This window comes from Rhipicephalus microplus, chromosome 3 (genome assembly GCF_043290135.1).
Source record: "Rhipicephalus microplus isolate Deutch F79 chromosome 3, USDA_Rmic, whole genome shotgun sequence".
In the NCBI taxonomy this organism is placed as follows: Eukaryota; Metazoa; Arthropoda; class Arachnida; order Ixodida; family Ixodidae; genus Rhipicephalus; species Rhipicephalus microplus.
The window spans coordinates 272,553,524-272,573,736 of record NC_134702.1 but is presented as its reverse complement, the minus strand read 5'-3'; the positions used below and the strand labels follow the sequence as shown (position 1 = coordinate 272,573,736).

The 20,213-nt window shown below is 46.7% G+C and overlaps 1 protein-coding gene across 1 annotated transcript in view; it reads right to left on the bottom strand.

Annotated features, from left to right (window-relative positions):
* Positions 1 to 20,213, bottom strand: part of LOC119159806 (calcium-activated chloride channel regulator 2-like) — a 665,495-nt gene that overhangs the window by 160,844 nt on the left and 484,438 nt on the right. The window contains exon 11 of the mRNA XM_075888302.1: positions 4,051 to 4,312. Coding sequence (XP_075744417.1) covers positions 4,051 to 4,312 — 262 coding nt within the window. The remainder of the gene's footprint in view (positions 1 to 4,050; positions 4,313 to 20,213) is intronic.

The window sequence follows — 20,213 nt, the reverse complement described above, 5'->3', positions numbered from 1 at the left end:
TCCACTACGGCGTCTCTCATAATTATATGGTGGTTTTGGGACGTTAAACCCCACATATTCATTATCAATCGAGGTTAAAGAAGGAAACTGCTCATATGTATAGTGGGCCTCTCCGAAAGATTCTAGCACTTTTGCGTGGCGTTGCTGCACTGATGCAGGCAATCGCCTAACAGTTTTCGAGATAGTCATAGATAACTACACGCGACTATTGCTGCCGATTACGGGTATCCCATTGTGTTCTGTGTCTTCTTAAAAGTTAAATGTGCATGCCGATCGCTTGATTATAGAATGGAGCTATGCCTGTACCAGTGTATCTTGAGATAAGGCGAGGCGTAGTTTCGATTGTAATAGCAATGCCCCCTTTTTTTCTGTTCGCGATCATCTTATAAAGTTTGTAATGAATAAGGTAGTGTGCTTCCGACCACTGGCTTATTCATGTTGGCAGTAGTTGATATTCAAAGAAGATATATGCATACACATTACGCACGCTACCAATGCACGGATATGGTATTGTCATGAAGTCGTTACGTCGACGAAGGGAGTGGACTGTAGGTCGTAAACGAAGCTTTTTATTGGACCAAACTTGTGGATCTTAAATGGTAAGTCACATTACAGCGATAAACACGGGCACTGATAGCGGTGAACAGAGCATCGGTCGTTTATCCACTCAGAAGCGGCGAAGCGTGACGGCATTTATACGACGATAGTTATAGCGCGAGAACAAAACGACGACACAGAGACACGAAGGACCCGAAAGACACGATAGCGCTCGTGTCTTTCGTGTCCTTCGTTTCTCTGTGTCGTTGTTTTGTTCTCGCGCTATAACTATTGTCATGCCATACCAACTAGCCCAAGCTGCCACACTTCTAAGGCATTTATACAAGTGCCGTTGAATATTCAGCGGTCATGTAGACTTTGCGCTGAGAACTACAGTGTATTGGAATGATAACAAAACCTGGGGAAGGAATGTGACAATATATATACGCACGCTAAGCACACGCGACCCTCGCTATGTGGGCTTATATATACACATAGTCGAATTAAAAAGAAATGTTTGAGGGAAGTATTACAGCTACCTCAATTCAGAATGAGTAGCACAACGACTTGCACAGAAAACAAGCATATGCAAAAAATAGAATCACATACGTAACGCAACAAATTTCTCAATAAGCTTGCCTACATAAACGAACTTATGCTCAGTGCCCGATTATTGGTAAGAATACACAGACGATAAATAATGGTGTACTCACATAAGAAAGCTAAGTCTTCGTGAGCAAATTAATTAGCAGAAGCTACCACAGTGTCCATCAGCTCATTTTCTATTGCGTAAGATTTTCATTTGCGCCATTCTTTGTCGCGCGTTGTCTGCATCCTTCGGGAAGTGATAAAACGATACGTTGCCACCTTTTCACCGCGATACCACGCATTGCGGCACACTTCAGTGGTTTTTGGCCATGGATTCCTTCTTTTTTAGGTTCGCGCGCAGGATGGCGAGTATAAAGAAACTATGCCGCCACTTCTCAACGCGAGCAGCGTAGTAACAAATCTCCTTGCAAGGTTGACTTTTATGTCGCCGTTTAGGGGCGTAGCCTCTAGGTTGCCAGTGCTTAGTTGGAGTCATCAATTTTACCTATTGGCCATGACATTGAGCGGAGCCGCCTCCTGGCGGACACTGGCCGAAGAGATAAAGTGTGGATTGCACCGTGCTTCGTGCGCTAGCCACGTCCTTTTTCTATATGTTGTGTACGTCATGCACGTTCTCGAAGTGTGGTTTGTCCGATCATGTCAGCGCGAGTGTAGCTCCTTCTATGTGTGCCTGAAACGACGTACGAAAACATTTGGTCTTGCTCGGTTGCTAATGCATTGTAATAGGATTGGCGAGTGCCACTTTCCAGAGTGCTGTTTATCCTCGTCGTTCCCACCATTCACATGAATTATTTCGGAGTGGGTGCCGCTTTCTGTTTCGATCATATCGCAACCTGCTCTAGGCATCCTCTTAAATATGACGACTTTTAAATTCTCTGTGAATGCAGTGTTTCATAGTGACTCGGTTGTAAAAAAAAAGCTCAGGGCCATGCACTTGCGCATTATTGGTAGGTGTGAACCAACAGTCCTCTAGTTTACCAGTCATGCGAGGAGCCTTAGTTTTCTTTATCTGACCGTGGTACCACAACATGGAAATATTGCTATCACATAAACTGTGAAACATCGGTACTTGAACTGCACTTAACAGAGTTGCCATGCGCAACCATGTGCTTAGATTTAGGAACGTTTTCAAAAGCCCGGACGTTGAAAATGATTTCGGACGGCTTGCCTATATAATATTGTATAACTTGAGTGAAAATTTTGCCTGTGTTACATTGTCTTCAGCATTTGTGTGGCATTGTTAGGGACCGACGGATTGGAGTGGTCATTTGTTATCTACAAAATGCTTGTCCCAATAACCAGGTCTTTGTTTTGGCACTATCATGCATGCAGTTTATCGATAAAAGCTTTCTGCAGAACTCTCAGACAAATTTTTACATTTCTACTGGTGCAAGAACATGTGCGTGCACGTGGTAAACGCAGTGTAGCGCAAAATTCTATCAGTCACTTGGCTTTCCTGACTCTAATTATCGACTGTCCCATATTTTATGGTGACCACACTGAGAAAAATTAAAGATAATTGAAACGAGCATGTAGAGGGTTTCTGGCTGTTGCGTGGCTAGTGTCATCATTACTTGTGTGTGTCGAAAGATTTGGTCGGCAGAAAAGACGACGACGAACTCGCGCTGCTCGATCGAAGCTGTTGCGCTGTTTGCTACACTGTTACTTACACTAATTTTGGTGGTACTGAATTATTCGCACAAATTTGCGGGCTTTCTACGATCATTTCTTCCGTTTTTTTTGTAGTATACAGACGACAAAGATGTAAATAAGTAGTTCAGCCATGCTACAGCTGTGCATAGCAGGTGGAACACAAGCAAAACACGTACAAGCAAATCATCAAGGGCGTGATTTAGTGCGAAAGCGTGAAGAGAGTCACCCTAGGCGAAAAGGCAGAATACGCTTTACTCGTGGGTAATGTTAATGTTGCACAGCTGTCGTGCACTGATTAATTAGAAAAGAGCGTAGATATTAGGAGTACACTGTAGTCAACGCATTTTATCCGCCGACAATTGGCTCCTACCACACGCAACGAAGTGCCACTGCGTGTATGCGCAGAGACGGTGCCGCCATCTGTAGCGCGATCTCGCTGCGAATATCAAGGATCTTGGTCGACGCCATGATGGCATGAATATAGCTATAGAGCGAGAACAAAACGATAACACAGAGACAAGAAGGACACGAAGGACACAAGCGCTCGTGTCCTTCTTGTCTCTGTGTCGTCGTTTTGTTCTCGCGCTATACCTATCGTCATGTCATACCAACTAGCCCCAGCTGCCACACTGCCACTATGGCGCTGCGCCCAAACTCAGAAATATAAGCATAAACAGCTCATCAAGCCTGACCGAGCACTGTAAACTACAGAACAACCTTCGGACACACACCACAACCATACAACGCTGCACACTCTAACCAATGGCGGACTGCATATATAATGACAAGTATCAGAGAAGTGTGTCCCTTTAATAAGTATTCCCAATCTGAGTTAGGAGAGAGGTCGGTTTCAAAGTATCTTTAATCCCAGCCCTGTCACACGGCGGCTTCCTAAAATGTGCTGGGCTCCCATTTTGAGCGATCACTATTGGCACACTCTTCCAGTCACAATCGGCCCTTTGTAGCGAGTCTATTCTATGCAGCATTAGGGCAATATATTTCATTCCCATACACGCATAGATGGGCAGTGTATTATCGTAGCAGTGTTCGTAACGAGATCAAGAAAAAAATACTAAAACTTCGGGGGCTTATTGAGGGCTCAAACTGCTTGTTTAGGGGGGGGGGGGTGAAACAAAGAAACATTCAGCTCCGAAGAAACGCGGGGTTTCGTAGGAGCCGGAGTCGCGAATCTTCTACAATGTACACCACGCATTAAAGGAAATATGTTGATTATCCAGCGCCTATACTGACCTGCACCATCGTCTCTAAGCGGTATGCGCACTTCCACTCCTCGGGGTGTCCGCACCGAAGCCATGACCTGGGCGCCATGCAGAGGCCTGGCACCCCGCATCAGTTCAGCGTGCAGCACAGCCGGAGGCACGTGAACAGCAGCCCGCTCGAGCACCCCGTTCCCAAGAAATGCCCGCAGCTTGGCCAATGGGCCCGAGCGGGATGGGCGTGATGTTATGGAAACACGCGCCGGCTCTGACAACCGCACAGTCCACTGTCCTGCCTGAAACAGAGATCCGCCCCTGGTGTGCCGCAAGTTTTGAAAACATCAAGCACCTCTGAGACTAACAGCCGCGTCCACGTGGAGCGCGTGTCTAGATGCGCACGCCTCCGCTTCCAGGGCGCCGACACTCTTTGACGCCCACCGCGCCGCCAGCCGTTTCTTCTCTAGGCAGCACATTGGCTCAAAAGTGTCATGCAGAGCTCACTGCTACAGTATTATTACACTCTGACATGGCTAGCGCAGGCACTGTTGCAAGCGCATTGGTTTTTCGGTTATTAGATCAGTTCTTTGACGGGTATGAGAGGCTGCACTGTAAAATGGTGTGCTGGTGCACATGCGGAAAACCAAATGACGTTTTCTTTTTTTTTTGTAGTGGTGAGGGAAAAAACGGGAGTGGCATGTAGAACTAAAGCCCCTCAAACTTTGTAAAGTAGCGACACTCTCTTCCTCCGGTCGCTTTTCTCTTTAGTCTCCTCTGCTTCGCAGTCGCATTTCAAACGTGACACCACCTGCATTGCTCCTGCATAGCAGACGCCCTTTCGGGAAGATAGCGGTTGCTCCGTAGGCAGCTCGCTGAAAGAATTCGTGCCAGTCGTCTAGCCCTGTCTTAGCTATAGTGTAGCGTTAGCTCATATCAGCTCTGTTTTGTGCCACGCGCAACGCGTACTTGTGATGAATACTTGATTGAGTCACTCGGCATCGCAGTGACCAGATGTTAACTTTGTGCCTATCACCCTTTAGTATGTTTTTAAACGTAAAAATGTGATCATTAGTGAGAACGCCCGTATTTTCTTGAACCATAGTTTAGCGCGTCTGCGAAGAAGCTTTGCGCCATTATAACATCGTTCAAACGCTCATGTGCGGCTGCTATGGCTAACCTTTGTGTTAGCTGGCACGATAGCGCCCGAAGCGACAGACGGCTGTTTTTCCTTACGCAGGTGGTGCAAGCTTCATCATGCATATGATACGCGATGTGTGCAGAGAGCCTTCATAATGACTGTCATTCAATGAAAGCAACAACTCGCGTTTACGCTGTTGTCGTGGGACGGCGATTGTTGCCGACGGCCAATTTTATCGTTTGATGAGGCATCTAAAACCTTGATAACGTGTCAATGGGCGCACAGTTATTGCATTAGAGCCACTGTGCTTGTTTCGTGAAGTGGTTAGACGCTCCGATCATATTTCAGAAGACCTCCTTGTGGACGTATCTTACATATGAACTATATCACCTAAAGAATGAGCTAGCCTATGAATGAAATAGCATACCACCATATGTGATTACTTTGCGAGAGCTACTTTCGCCGATATAAAGCTTCACACAAGATAGCAAATAAACTATCATGCGAAATGACAAGTTTGTGTCACGTTCCTAAACGATGCACGCACCTAATTAGTCGAAGGCATTCATTTCTACACTTCCTTGCATCGCCAGTACCCCGGCGTATTTATTAACGTAAAAGGGCCACAGAGAGCTATTTCCTATTAAGTATACGAGCACGCAACAAAATCCAAGAGAGTATACTAATCTGAATTTCACTTGCTGCACTGCTTTGTACATTCAAAACAGCAACACGAAATATCTGATGTTTTATAATCACAATTCGAATGCCTTTCCACGTACATTATAAGCGCGCTAACTAGCACCGCGAACTCAAACCAGTCGGCGCATAATGACAAGCGGAACACGTATGCATGTATTGTGGACAAAACAACCGCTTCCGCAGAAGTGGTAGATAAACCCGAGTGACAGATCATGACGTCTTGCACAATTACCTACGACTAGTAGCCGATGGCGCAACAACCACTCATGGCAACGAACCGCGACGTCAATCTTGAGCGAAAAGTATTTCACAGCACAGCGCGCACAGAAGCACAACTTCGTATCCGTCGAAAAAGGTACGCTGTGCCTCAATGAGCCCGCGCCTCCAGAGCAAAGATGGCACTCTCGAGCGTTTGTAAAAAAACGCTGCGAGCGATCACACGTGACGGCATCTGGCCAATACCGATGCGCGCCGGTCTCGGAGAGGTCGGAGGAGGGGGAAAAGAGTGTAGGCGCGTGAAGAACCACGTACATCGCCACTTCATGAAGTTTTAAGGGCTTTAAGTGGAACGTCATTGTTGGTATACGACAGACAGCACCAAGATATGCGAGTTTAGTTGTTTACTTGTAACATATTACTCTGCGTTTCTGATTTTTGGCAGTGAACATGCTGAACAAAGGCATAGTCAAGTCGCATACAGGTCTTGCTACAGCTAGATAGCATCATTGTGTTAAGCAGCTTATATAAGGGAACTGTCAAGCATTTTGCTAGGCCGAAAAAAGGAACAGAAACTTGGACAAGCATGCCTACACCTAGTCGAGCTAACCTAAACACAAAGAAGCCTACGCAAAAGAACTTAATTATACATGAGCCTAAGTAAAGTCAGGCCATTTAGAGTGATTAAATCCTGATTTATTTTGGTAGTAATTATGACCTTATAATCAGGCCTAATAAGTGATGTAAAGCGTAAAAGCGTAGTTAGCTGAATATAATCCAACGTAATTAGGCATTAACATGTTCGTCAGCAGTAGTCACTCCAATTCTATACTGCGCCAAATACCAATTAATCGGGATTAGTTTGAACATGTTGGGTTACTATAACATGTACAAGATAACATGCTCTAGGGCCTAGCGGGAAGTAGGTTAGACTAGATTAATTGACTACTGCCAAAATCATCTTATGGTAATCCTGATTGGCCTATTTCAGTTTATGCTAATCTCTTTTCATAAAATTTGGATAAGTTGCGCCTACCAGCTGGTTGAATGAACTGATTAGATTCATCTTGACGTGCCCAGATTAAGTTAATTTTATTAAGCTCATCTATAACAAGTCGATTTCCAGTAAGTTGATATTTCATCAAAGCGTTTTGGGGGAAGTTAGTTCATTGTATAGCTATAGCAGGACAGTGCAGAAACACAATTCCAAAAGAGAAGACCTGGACACACAAGCGTTGTGTTCTCATGTGTTCTCTATTGTGGGTGTGTTTTCGCGCTGTGGCTCTCGCTCAACGTTGATATTGCCTAGACTGTTGGATGACAGAGTATGGTCACATCAAGCCTATCTGAACTGGGCCGGTTTAAGCTAATCCAAAAGAAGTCGAATATGAGAAAATAAGAAAAGCCGTTGGTCGTGGTTTAGTTCCCTGTCCAGGAAGACTTTTTCGGCAACTAAGAGGCTTCTTTTTTCGGAAACATCCGAACAATTTTTCTTGTGGCTTTGTGTCACAAACAGGCGGTGGTCTATTTTCTCTTTCTTAACCCTTCCGCCACCTTGCATTTGCCGCAAAGCTCGTTTGCAAGTCGTGCCTGGGTAATTTTCTGTTAATTCAATGCCCGAGTACGGTCACGCTAAGCCAGTATGAATTAGGGTGGACCAAACTAATTTTGAACAACTGAATAATGAGTACGTTGAGATTGCCTATCCAGTTGAATAGCTGAAAAAGGCCACATTAAGCCAATGCGGATTGAGTAAACCTCTCACAAGTCAAGTTTGAGTCAGTCGGGATTGTCTGAATCTTGAATATTCCTTAGCAGGGCCTTGATTAGCCAACCCATATAATGAAGGATTAAGGTACTTCGCGTTAGGCTAAACCTGAACAATTCAATTCAGAGTAACTTTAGATTATCTAGCCAGTTTGACAGCCAACTGCAGCCACATGTAACCAATACGGATTATCTGCATCAACCTAATCTTGAACAAGTCAATGTATATAATTTCATAAGTGACATGCATGAGACAATTTTAGGTTATGACCACACCTATATGTTCATTATGAGCGTTTACATGCCCTGTCACATTTTGCACACATCTTAGGAAAACGTCTTAAAGCTCTATGACCGAGTCATGTATGTCATAGTATACGTCACTTGGTCATAATCGGTATGACATATATGACATTTTCGTGTTATTAGTCATTTACGTCAGTCACACGTTTTAGGGGCTTTTAGCTTGTACGTACACTTCTTTATGTTAGCGTGTTACCGAATACAGGTTTGCTTACCGTCCTACTAGAACGCATGCTTTTCAACGTTTAGCTACCCATACGTAAACGTTTACGTGCGTACGTAAACGTATACATTCATGCTTAGGTAAACCGTAAATGGTGATTCCAAGGGAACAAGGCCAGTGGCGGACGTTTGGCAAAAGGTTGGCAATGGTTCGTGACGAGTGTAGTCGGCGACACAATGGAAAAACATGGTCAGCCCGTGACTGGTCATTGAACAGTCCTGCAGTAAGTCGGTCAGCCCGCTCGGCAAGATGTCGTAGATTTACTTCCACCGACGCCGCTTGCACTTCATCGCAATACGAGCGTGGGCCGACGACTTCTCTTAGGTTGGTGACATATAGAAGTGCGAATGATAACGTTTGTCTGTTTGCCCATCACGTAATGAAAAAGAAACGTCCTTGCGGCGTTTTCGTTTTTTTTAATATGGGCACTGATATGTTCGTGTAAATTGCAGTGTATGTGCAAACACAAGAAGCCATTCTAAACGATATGCTAGCTAAGAATTGATACTTACGCGTAAACAACAAGGAAGCTTACCAAGAGAAGGCAGTATAACTGTTACACAACTATATACTTAGTTTTTTGATTATTAAAATATGCACCTGCGGCCTGGATGAAGATATGCTTCTGTCGTATAGCAGTGACTGCAACCACTTACCCTGCTGATCTTGCAAAAGACATCAGCCAACGTGTGAACACCAAGGTATCACTCTCGGTGAGTATATATGCTCTGATTCTTCATAAAACTAACATCGAGTTGCCACAGAGAGCACAATGTCGTGTTCTTTTCACGTTGGTAAATATCCGTGGCACCCAAAGAAACACTGCCATAGCATTACCGCGTGCCTTTCTACGCTCTCCCTTTTAGCAAATGTTTCACGCCTAGAAGTTTAAAGCTTGAAAAATGAAATGTACAAAAAATAATTGCTTACTAGATAGAGCACAATATTGCGGCCAAGCTTTCATTGATATGCTGCTGATGAGAGGTGCAAGCAGGGTCCCGGAAACTCTCAAGTTCGAGCGATGGCCGCAGAGCACAAAGAAATCGACCGTGAAGGCTTTCATCAAGATGAGCACGTAGTGGAGCTACTCACTCCTCTTTCAGTTGTCGAATAAGTTCGCTTGCACTCTTCCCGTTAGAAGGGTTCAACGCGACTCAATGTTTTATATGAGAGTGTGTAAAAAGATCGTCTAAATCGCAGTTACCTCGTGATTTTTATTCAAACTGCCTAAGATTGGTTTGCTGTGATACATCGATTAATAAAATACGGGAGCTTCATTGTTTTAAAGAAATTATTCTGATGCTCAAAACGTGGCAGCCTATTGGCACCAATTGTGTTTTTGTCAGTTAATTCGTTCGAATTGTACCTTGGCTGTTTTGTTCAATCGGGGCTAGGCTGCTCCATTTTAAATAAGCTTTGATATATATAAATGTGTCTTTGCGTGCGAGACTTTACATGCTGCTACCACAAAGTGAACGTGTTTGAAGCCTGTGAAGCATGTCAGATGCGGCGCTTCCCCGACTTTATAAAAGACGTCGGGCTGCACTGCTTCCAGCGTGCAAATTAAACACCGGCACATTTCTCGGAGACTTCCGACGAAAACTAAATAATCATGCACAATGTGGGCGTGAGCACTGGTGAGCGAAAATGCAATGCTTTGCATTTACACGTAGCTTTTTTTTTGTATGCACCAAGTTTTTTCATAAATTTTCTCGCCTTGTCAAGCTCATGAGACGCAGAGTTTGCGAGATTTATTATTTTATCAGATAGTTTACTTCATTCTTACATTTTCTTGAAACATATTGACTGTTAAACTTTGTCCTACACATCACAGTATTTGTTTTAGCTGATAACGCACAAAATTTGTCTGCTGCAATATATTCTCAAAACTTCAATGCATGATAGAGCCAAGTGAACTTTCAATATGGGCAGCATGTATGGGCACTTCCACATTTTTCGTAAGTATAAAATCAAGCATGTTACATTTTCATAAATCATGTAATCTATCCAGTTGGGCAATTCGCGTCTCAAGCACTTCAAGATAAGTTCGCAAAAACAATGTTATGAACACGCTACCTCTCTTTATGTAGTTTTTACTATACTTATACATAGATCACAAATTTATTGTTATTTCTACCACAGAAACCAGAGCTGTTTTTCTTCTTACAACCTAGCGGCAGCCTTCAAAGAACTGCTCATATTAAAGTACGCTTAGGTGCTGTATCTTTGAACCTACCTCAAGTCAGCGGAGACTGTGTCAGCACTGAAAGCAAACTCATGGGCCAAAATTTCCGCTAGGTAGGATTGAAGGCACTTTATTTACTGAATCTTCCTGTCACCATTTGTGTTACCATCCTCATGACTTTGGTTTATCTGTTTTTCTAAGAGATCTCGACAAAAGGAAGACGATTGGTTACGAGCTACTCACGTCGTAAGAAGCAGAACAGTTGCCATAGTGAGGACCCAATCGCCCCCAATATTTACCACGCAGACCAATAGAAGCCTTTTACTGAGAAGCAGGGATAGCGTACGGTATCTTCAAGCTGTACAAGACTGGGTGCAAAAACTATTGTTACTTGTTTTATGAATTGCTCAGTTTAGAGGCAAAGTGCAGGCTTAAAATGTATCGGACAGTGCATGGAAAGGCGTGCACATAATGTACGTGACTCTACTTGTCAAACTTTGCATAAATATAAAAAATAACTAGCTAGTAAAAGGTTATGTATGAGTGCATATTCAGCAGCACTTCTTTTTCACACTGAGCATAGATTACTGCAAATGCAAAGACTGTTTCAAAGCAATGGCAGGGACAGCTACAGTAGTGCTAAAACAAAATGTTACCAATACCGCTAGCTTGTTCAGAGTGGCAGTGTCAAGGTTTTAAAAGAAGAGACTGTGTGCAAGCATTCATTCCTTCATTGGGCGAAAGGTGTCTTGCAGAGGTCACCTGCGCGACATGGTCCCGGTCGTTTGGGTCAATACTCTAGAATACATAAGATTTGATTATGGTTGTAGGAGAATGGAAGCATAAGGAAATCTTCAACAGCATTCTACGAAACGGGCTGAGTAATTGCAGAGCATATGAAATATTCGTTCGTGGGTCTGCTTCATGAATTTGTGGCGACCACTGCGGACACACGTGCGCAGCGTACGTCTCGTCACTGGTTAGTCTGACGTGAGACTGCCTCCTGCTTCCGATAAGCGACAGCGCCACAAGTTTCATCGGAGGCTTACGTCACCATTGGTAGCTATATACCCCAAACTATGAAGCTCTAGCTTATCTTTCGCTTTTCTAAACATTCGAGCTCAGCCCCGGCATGCTCGCCCCTTTGCTTCTACCACGTTAATAAACAGTCGTTATGTTTTATATTTCTATGCGTCCTATCAACACGGCCTGCCAAATCTGGTGACCTGAAATCCGAACGCAACGCTACGCCACGGCCGTGCAAGAGGCCCAACAACAGCGGCATGCCCTACTAAAGAGGCATCTGTGCCCCGAGCCTGAGCTCATCTAAAAATAAGCATGGCAGCTTCAGGAACAGCCACACCTACGCAGATATTTCGTGCACCAGCGCCCTGGTAACGAGTCCTCAACTCTGCCCATGCCTGACGTCCCCGCTGAAGGAGTCACAACCTCTGCGATTGGTATCTCGAGAGTCGCTATCAAGCTTCTGTCATTTTGAACGGACTCGTCCGAAAGTATGCTTCACCCAAGTTGAGGCCGAATTCTCTCAGGAAAGCATCACAGAAGACCGAACACTCCACAACTATGTCGTTTCCCACCTCAACGCCCGCGACGCCAACAAGTTCCGGGACGTCCTCAGCAACCCGCCAGTGAACAGCCCTTACGGACACGTCGAGAGTAAACTTAAATGCCGCCTGTCACTCTCGGACGAACCACAGGTACGACCACTTCAGTCAGTAGAACTTGCCGAGTGCAGGCCTTCACAATTCCTTCGCCACATCCATGCCCTCACCGGCAACATGGAAGTCGTTCCTGCTAGCACTTTAACTGCAACAATTTCCATCACATGTCCAGGCAATTCTGCAGACACAGCTACGCTACCTATCGATCAGTTTGCCGAGACCACCGATCCTGTCATCGAGGTATTTTTGCCGCATCCATCACCCTCCATCCAAGCTAGTGGCTAAGGTACTCGGTTCCTGACCCGCAGGTCTCGGGATCGAGTCCCAACGGCATTGGCTGCATTTTTTATAGAGGCGAACATGCTGTTGGTCCATGTGCTCAGATTTGAGTGCACGTTAAAGAACCCAGGTGGTAAAAATTTCTTATAATGATATAATTGTTTGGGAACCTTAAGGCCCACATATTGATCATCGTCGTCCATGATGTCGCCACTGCAGTGAACACCATGGAGCTTGCGGGCCGCATTCACGAAATCGATAGGCAGCTCAAATGCATTCAACGACACCTAGACTAACACCTTCCGATGCGCCCAAGCCACCACTCACAAACCAGTGACCATCAAACCACCACATCACAGCAGCCGCTTGAGAACGATTGTTGCTTCTATTATCGACGCTTTGGGGACAGATTCCGACAATGTCGATAACCCTGCTTCACTGGTCACAATAGAAAAGCCAGCAGCAGCTCGTAAGACGGCCGTGAGCTTCCAACCCGTAGGCCATCGCATATTCGTCAACGACCACATCTGGAAGCAGCGTTACTTGATTGCCAGTGGCTCCAACATTTGCTGCTACTCGCGATCCCTCCTTCAAGGTCCTCGCAATCCCTCCTGCCGACAGCTTTCAAGCTCAGCGCGCCAAACTAGTCTACAATCAAGGCGTACTGCTCACTGCACCTGCACATCTAGTTCAAGAGCCTACTACGCAAAGTTCAATAGAACTTCGTCATCACCGATGTCGCTGAGCCAATTATCCGCTCATACTTTTCAGCTCACACAACCTCCTTCCAGACTGTTGCCACGACCGGCACATCGGTGCGACGACAACACGACACTCCACATCAGGCCAGCGAACGACTGCCCAACAGCCAAGCATGAAAGTACTCTGTGTTGACATCACTCCCATAACATACCATCCTCGTCAAATTTCGCGGCTTAACGTTCCCCAGCAGACGGCCAGGCAAAGTGCAGCAAACAGCCAGGTACTACATCTGGACCACTTCAGGTCCCTCAGTTTTCTGCTGGGCCCTTGGCCTTGTTCCAGACCACATGCGCTTAGCCAAATGAGAGTTCGAGGTCATGCTTCATAAAGAAATCGCCCACCGGTCTGACAACCCGTAAACTTCTCCACTCCACCTTGTTCCTAAAAATACCCAAAGCTGGCGGCTCTGTGTGAACTACCACGCATTCAACGCGCGCACCATCACGGACAGGTACCCTGTCGACTACATACAGCACTTCGCTCATTGCATTCGCGGCTGTTGCATGTTTTCGTGCTAGACTTGGTGAAAGCCTACGCAGAGGTAACCGTGAATCCGCATGCTGTTCTAACGCCACTATGACCACAGTCTACTCATCAATGTAAAAAAAGCACGCTGAGCGTCTCCTTCAACCAGGGCCACGAATTTTCATGTGAGGGAGGTCGTCGCTTGCCCGAACGCATTTCGGACCTGCTAAATTACTCTCAAACCACCACCGCTAAAGACCTTCGCTGTTTCCTCGGCATTCTGACCTTCTACAGACAGTTTTTAGATGCGGAGCATCTAATACTCGAGGCTTGTAGTGCGGCGCCGTCCGCAAGCTTCCTCCTCCTTCTTCCACCATCTGTGCATCCCTTCCTCCTCTACACACCGCGCGCGCTTCACTCCTCCACCATCTGTGCACCCTTCCTCCTCTACACACCGCGTGTGCTTCTCCTCTTCACGAACATTCGCTAGCTGTATAATGTAGCGCGCATGCGCCGTCACGCTTCGAGAACATCGGCAGCTGACGCGCGCGCATGCGCCGTTGCGCTTCTCCCCCTTCTCGAACATTCGACAGCTGACAGTGCATGCGCCGTCACGCTGTATATATACTCAAGGTCGGCGCTCGCTCGCTCAGTTGCCGCTCGTCGGTTGGTTTGTACGGCGCGTCGACGTCCGAGGTCGCAATGATCGACGTCCCTTCGACCAGCGCCGGCCAAAGTGGCATCTAAAAGCCATCGTGCTCAAAGTTCGTCGCAATAAATAAACACCGCCCTTTCGCATACGTGTCGTACGTGTTCACTCATTTAACACCACTCCTACAACCACGTTAACGAATTTAGCCAGCGACCCAAGTAAGTCGCAATTTAACACCCCATTTCACAACCACGTTAACCAATTTAGCCATCGACCCAAGTAAGTCGCACTTTAACACCCCGTTAACCAATTATATGCTCCGCATCCTCCTCAGTGTTCCCCCGAGGGAAGCTGCGGGCAATTTTTTGTCACACGCAGCCGAATAACAGGCTCACCTGCACGATGCTTTGACGGGGCTACGAGGGAACCAACCCATCACGTGAACACGGACGTAAGCGAAAACCTGTGATGAATGAAAACCGCCATTTCCACCACCACGCTCTTCACCCATCCCGTGCCAGACGCTTCTTTGGAAATCTTCACGGACGCGTCCAGCATCGCCATCGGCGCTGCCCTCATTCAACGCGTGGACAACACCTCACATCCTTTCCCCTTCTCAAAAAACTCGCAACACAAAAACTTTTTCTTCAGCTGCCAGTTTTAATGACGAAACTATGACCACTAACCGACAAGTTTAAGAGCCATACAGAAAACGTCTGACGATATACGAAGCAGTGCAACACATCTGTACCGACCACCATCCACCGACCTATGCCTTTTCTAAACGCCACCACCAACTCCCAGCTGTTCAGCGGAACCAACTCTCGTTCATCACACAGTTCACCACCAACATCCAAAATGTCTGCTCGAAAAATAACGCGGTCGCCGATGCCCTGTCACGTGGAGCCACCATCAGCTCTGTGAAGATAACAGCAGACGTCCTTGCCGAACTCACACCATGAACACCGGACTGCTGGAACTTCTCAGGGCACGTCCTCGCTATAGGCACAAGGAATCACCATTCCAAGGCCGGAAACAACAGTCTGTGGCGAGAAGTCGACAGGGTGAAGCAGGCCCTATGTGTCCCTGTCTCATCGCCATAGTATTTTCAACGAGCTCCACAACCTCAGCGATCCCGGTATACGTGCTTCTACACGCCTCGTGGCTGACCGCTATGTCTCGCGCTCCATGCAGAGGCATTGTCGCGCGTGGGCGCGCTCTTGCATTCACTGCTAACGCACTAATACCACTAGCTACGTCACGCTCCCCTCGAAATATTGCCGCAGACCTCTGGTAGGTTAGTTCACATGTACCTCGACATGATAGGACCCTTCCTTTAGCTGGCCGCCACCGCCACGGCCTCACCGTCATCGACTGGTACACTTGATGGCCCGAAGCATGGCCCCTCGAGGAGATCACCGCGGAAGACGTCGCTTTGGCCTTCTTCACTAGCTGAATTGCCCATTTCGGCTCCCCTCACCATGCAATCATCGACCAGGGACGAGAGCTCGAGTCCCATCTCTTCAAGCTTCTCGGACCACCTATTAGTTGTCAATGCTTGAGTACTACCAGTTACCACTCCTGCGTCAACGGAATAATCAAGCATTTCCACCGATAGTTGAAGGTAGCCGTTATGTGCTATCCAGACTCGATCTGGCGGTCATCCTCCGAATTTGCGCCATGTTCAAGCTGAACATGCGCACTACGCCAACACAGCTCGTCTATCGCCCCACTCCCTCTTTCTGGTGAATTTCTCGCAGCTCTGCGATCCAGAACTACGACGTCACATCGCACTGACTCCGTCGCACGGATGGATGAATGGATGGATGGATGGATGGATGGATGGATGGATGGATGGATGGATGGATGGATGGATGAAGCTGCGCCCTTTAAATCAGGCTGCCACTTAAGCCACCTAGCCATAAAGTTAAGTACTATCACTATGTGTTGAAGAATTGATTTTCACTCACGCCTTGATTGTAACCACCGATTAGTCACTCTCCTCCAGCTTATTTCTACTCGTTTAATGTCTATTTTATTTTCACTGTCCCTAAACCCCAATGCTTTGAAAAATTCCGCTCCACTTGCACACTCTAAGGCAAAAGGGTGTTAAAGGGTGTGTGGTTCGTCCTTTTGGGGACTAATGCGGCTGCCACAACCATTATTCTCTTTAAGGACTAACGACACCGGGTCTAACAGTTAGTCTACTCAAGGGACTAAGATTTAGTCCTCACATTTACACCTTAGTGAGTAACCGTTAGTCCCACAGTTCACCGCAAAGGACTAACTCGCAGTCCTCACATTTGCTTTTTATAGAGCAACTGTTAATTTCCACATTTACACCTTACCGGGCAACCGTTAGTCCACACAGTTGCACCTTGCCGGACAAACGGTTGATCCCCTCTGAACAATCGGATGAACTTTTTGTCCCCAGTTCAAACATTTTTTGTTTATTATCCACCAGGCCTAATACTTTTTTCGCCTGTCTTTCTGTGGAGTGGTCAACAAATTCCGCAAGAACACGCGAAAAAGTAGTTAGCCATCTATGTGTAAATGCTTTCACAGTCACGGCAACCACGAAAGACAAAAGTCAGACATCGAAATCTTTTAATTTTTCCATAACTGCAAATTTCTCCATTCTTTTAAGTGAATGCATGGTGAAGTGCAGAAATGTTATAGGCATGTGTGCTCAGATTTGGGTGCACGTTAAAGAGCACCAGGTGGTTAAAATTCCCGGAGCCCTCTACTAAAGCATCTCTCATAATCATGTGGTGGTTTTGGGAAGTTAAACCCCACATATCAATCAATCAATCAGGGTGAAGTGTTCAAGTCCAGTCTTGTTGCGAAATCTTCTCCAATCCTTGGGGAGCTCCTCCGACAGAAGCGATAGATGACAGGCATTGCAGACGCCAGCGCACGCAGCCTTCTGCCTGTTGTGTTCCCACGGCTGTAGGTACAATAATATAGTAAAATAGTTAGGCACACGTCAGAGAAGATGAAGTGCACGCATATGAGAAGTACACGCACGTTAATATAAAAACAAGCGTTAAAATGTGACACACAAATAACTTTACCTTCACATCTCACACAGTCCTCCTGAAGCTGCTCTGACGAAAGAGGTGGATGACGGGCATCGCAGACGCCAGCGCAGTCTTCAACACGGTGTGTGCCTATGGCTGCACAATAGGTATGTATAATAGTGAGTCACACGTGACAGAGGATGAATACAAATGCATATGAGAAATACGTGCAAGGTGAAATGAAAACATCTGCGAGATATGACATGCTAAGAATTTCACCGTGATCTCACACATCGTCAAAGACTCATTTTGATCCCCGTAGCCCAACAGTTTAGGAGCGGCGGCCGCAATCACAACTCCGCGAACCGGACCGCAAACAATTTGGCGACTCCTAAGCGAGCGACGTCGTTCAGCTCGAGCAAGCGAACGCGAGACCAAACACGGCACTGCATGCGGAGTGTCTGCCATCAGCGAACTTCGAACAGGAGAGCGGCCGTGCGCTTGGCCACCGCCACGAACAGCACCGAGCTGTTTTGGAGCTAGCGCCGAAAAAATCGACGGTAATGCGGTACTTTTCCACAAACTCGAGTGAGCGCAGCGCACTAACGCGAGTCCACCGCCGCAGCCAACGAACTGCGCCGAGCTGCTTGCGACCGACGGACGGGGAAGCCAACTGTCGTGGCAACCAATTTTCAGTGAGTTCCGACGCTAGCGAAAGCCCCGCTAGCCCATGCTGGTGCACTTACAGCGCGCGACTTACTACAACCAAGCTCTTTACGAGAACCTGCAACGTGTTTTCGACGACTCCCCACACAGCGACGAGGTCTCAGCCCAATATCGTCAGCACGGAGCTTATCGCGGCGGCGAAGGTAGGCGAGCACTCGATGAGTGAGCGTACGGGAGGCCGATGGCAATGGCGGCCTATTGCCAGGTTGTCGCAAAGTGCAGGCGAACTGCAGACGCCAAAGCTCATCTTCACGATGCATTTTGTGCGTGCGATATAAAACACGACCAAGCCCGTTCCCGGCAAGCGCGATCTGTTTCGCACACGCGACAAGTAGAGTACAATAAAGAATGATAACCTCCTTGCCTTAGAATCCAGCGCTCTTTTCTGCCCCGAGTCAGACTGAAGCATATATCCGATAGGCCGGTTCTTCTCGGCCACCATATTGGCCTTTCCAACTGTTGCTGTCGTGTGTTGGTCGTGACTATCTTGAAGCCAGAGATATACTGCGCGGCGTGGTGACCTGTCGAGGCTTGCTCCAGACTTCATGTGTGCCGCGAAACGCTAAAGCAGCAGCCCACGCTCATCCAGGCGTACTCACAAGCGCCACGTCGTAATTCTTAGATCGTCGAATCCAGGCGGCCGTGGTCGAGCACCCCGAGCACGACGCTACTCAACGGCCGCCGGCAAAATACGGGGAAAGACTGAGCCAACAGAGGAGGAGAAGGACATGTGTTCTGTGGAGAAGGAGGATCGGCCACCTTGGCAACGCTTTTCGCGCTGCTTGCAATGCCCCTGTGGTTCATCTCTAGTGGAAAGTAAGTGGTTTCGCACCGCACGCCTCCCTCCGTGGTTGCTCCTCAATGGTCTATCCGTTCATCGCACGTGCCTATTGGGCTCCGTTACTCCTTTTTTGGGTAATTTTGCCTTAGAGAGCACTTTAGGGTGGAACTCTTTACAGAACATTACGAAATGTTTAGCCGTTTCCTCCTCCTCTCCACACGCACTACATAACCTGTGTGTGCCTTCGCATTCGGCTCGGTACGTCTTCAGTCGGAATACTGCCGTTCTGGCATCGAACAGCAAAGAACTATCCCGAGAATTTTCATAGATTTTTTCTCTTTTGTAATTTCCTGCTTAAAGTTTGTTCGGTCTCTAGCGATGATTTCGTAAGCCTTCCAATGTCCCTCTCTTTTTCTTTTACCTTATTCTTTACCAATGTTTCGTTTAGGCTTGGTATTCTACTGAGTCCTTAATACTTCTCTGACAATTTTATAATCCGCTTTCGTGTTTAGCATCAATATTTTTCACGAACGAGTAAACTTTTTCTAGCTCAACGCTCCTCCCCCATTTTTTCCAATCGCTCCTCCGATTCTGTCTTGCTGATAGCTTCCCTGCACTCAAACGATGTCCATCCCATGTCACCCAGTACGCCCTGATTTAGGGTGTTCCCATGTGCTCCCAAAGCAAGTCTACCGATGACACGTTGTTCAATTTCTAATTTTTCTTGAAAATCTGATCTCGTGCACATGCCACATTACTGAACGTCCAACCCGAAATCATGACACTTTTCTAAATCTCTCGCACAATGTCATAACTATTATAGTTCTACAGTGTCATAATTTTCATTACAGCTACATTCTCGCTACCATCAGCCTTCGCGTATCTTTTATGCTCCCTCAGCTACTCAGCCCTGTTATTTATCTATACGCCTAAATGCTTGTATTTATCTATTAATTCTAAAGTGACTTCCTCTATCTTATGCTCAATGTTTTGTTATCAGTTGTCGAGCCTATGGGCCCTTATCTGCAGCATGCACGGTGGAAGCAGAGCGAGGATAGCCCATGTGCAATGCACAAGCGTGGGACGAGAGGCAGCATCGAAAAAGGCACAGGGGGCAAAAACGGGGCTGGCGGATAAAAAGGAGGTTAAACCAGACCCATACACGATGTCAGCAGCAGCCTATCGACATCATTATTCCCCTTTCAAACTTTGCGCCGGCCAACGGTTGCAACGGCAGGTAACGGCTCGCGGTACGTTCGGATGTGTCTCAAACTATTTTGTTTCGCTGTAAATATTTCG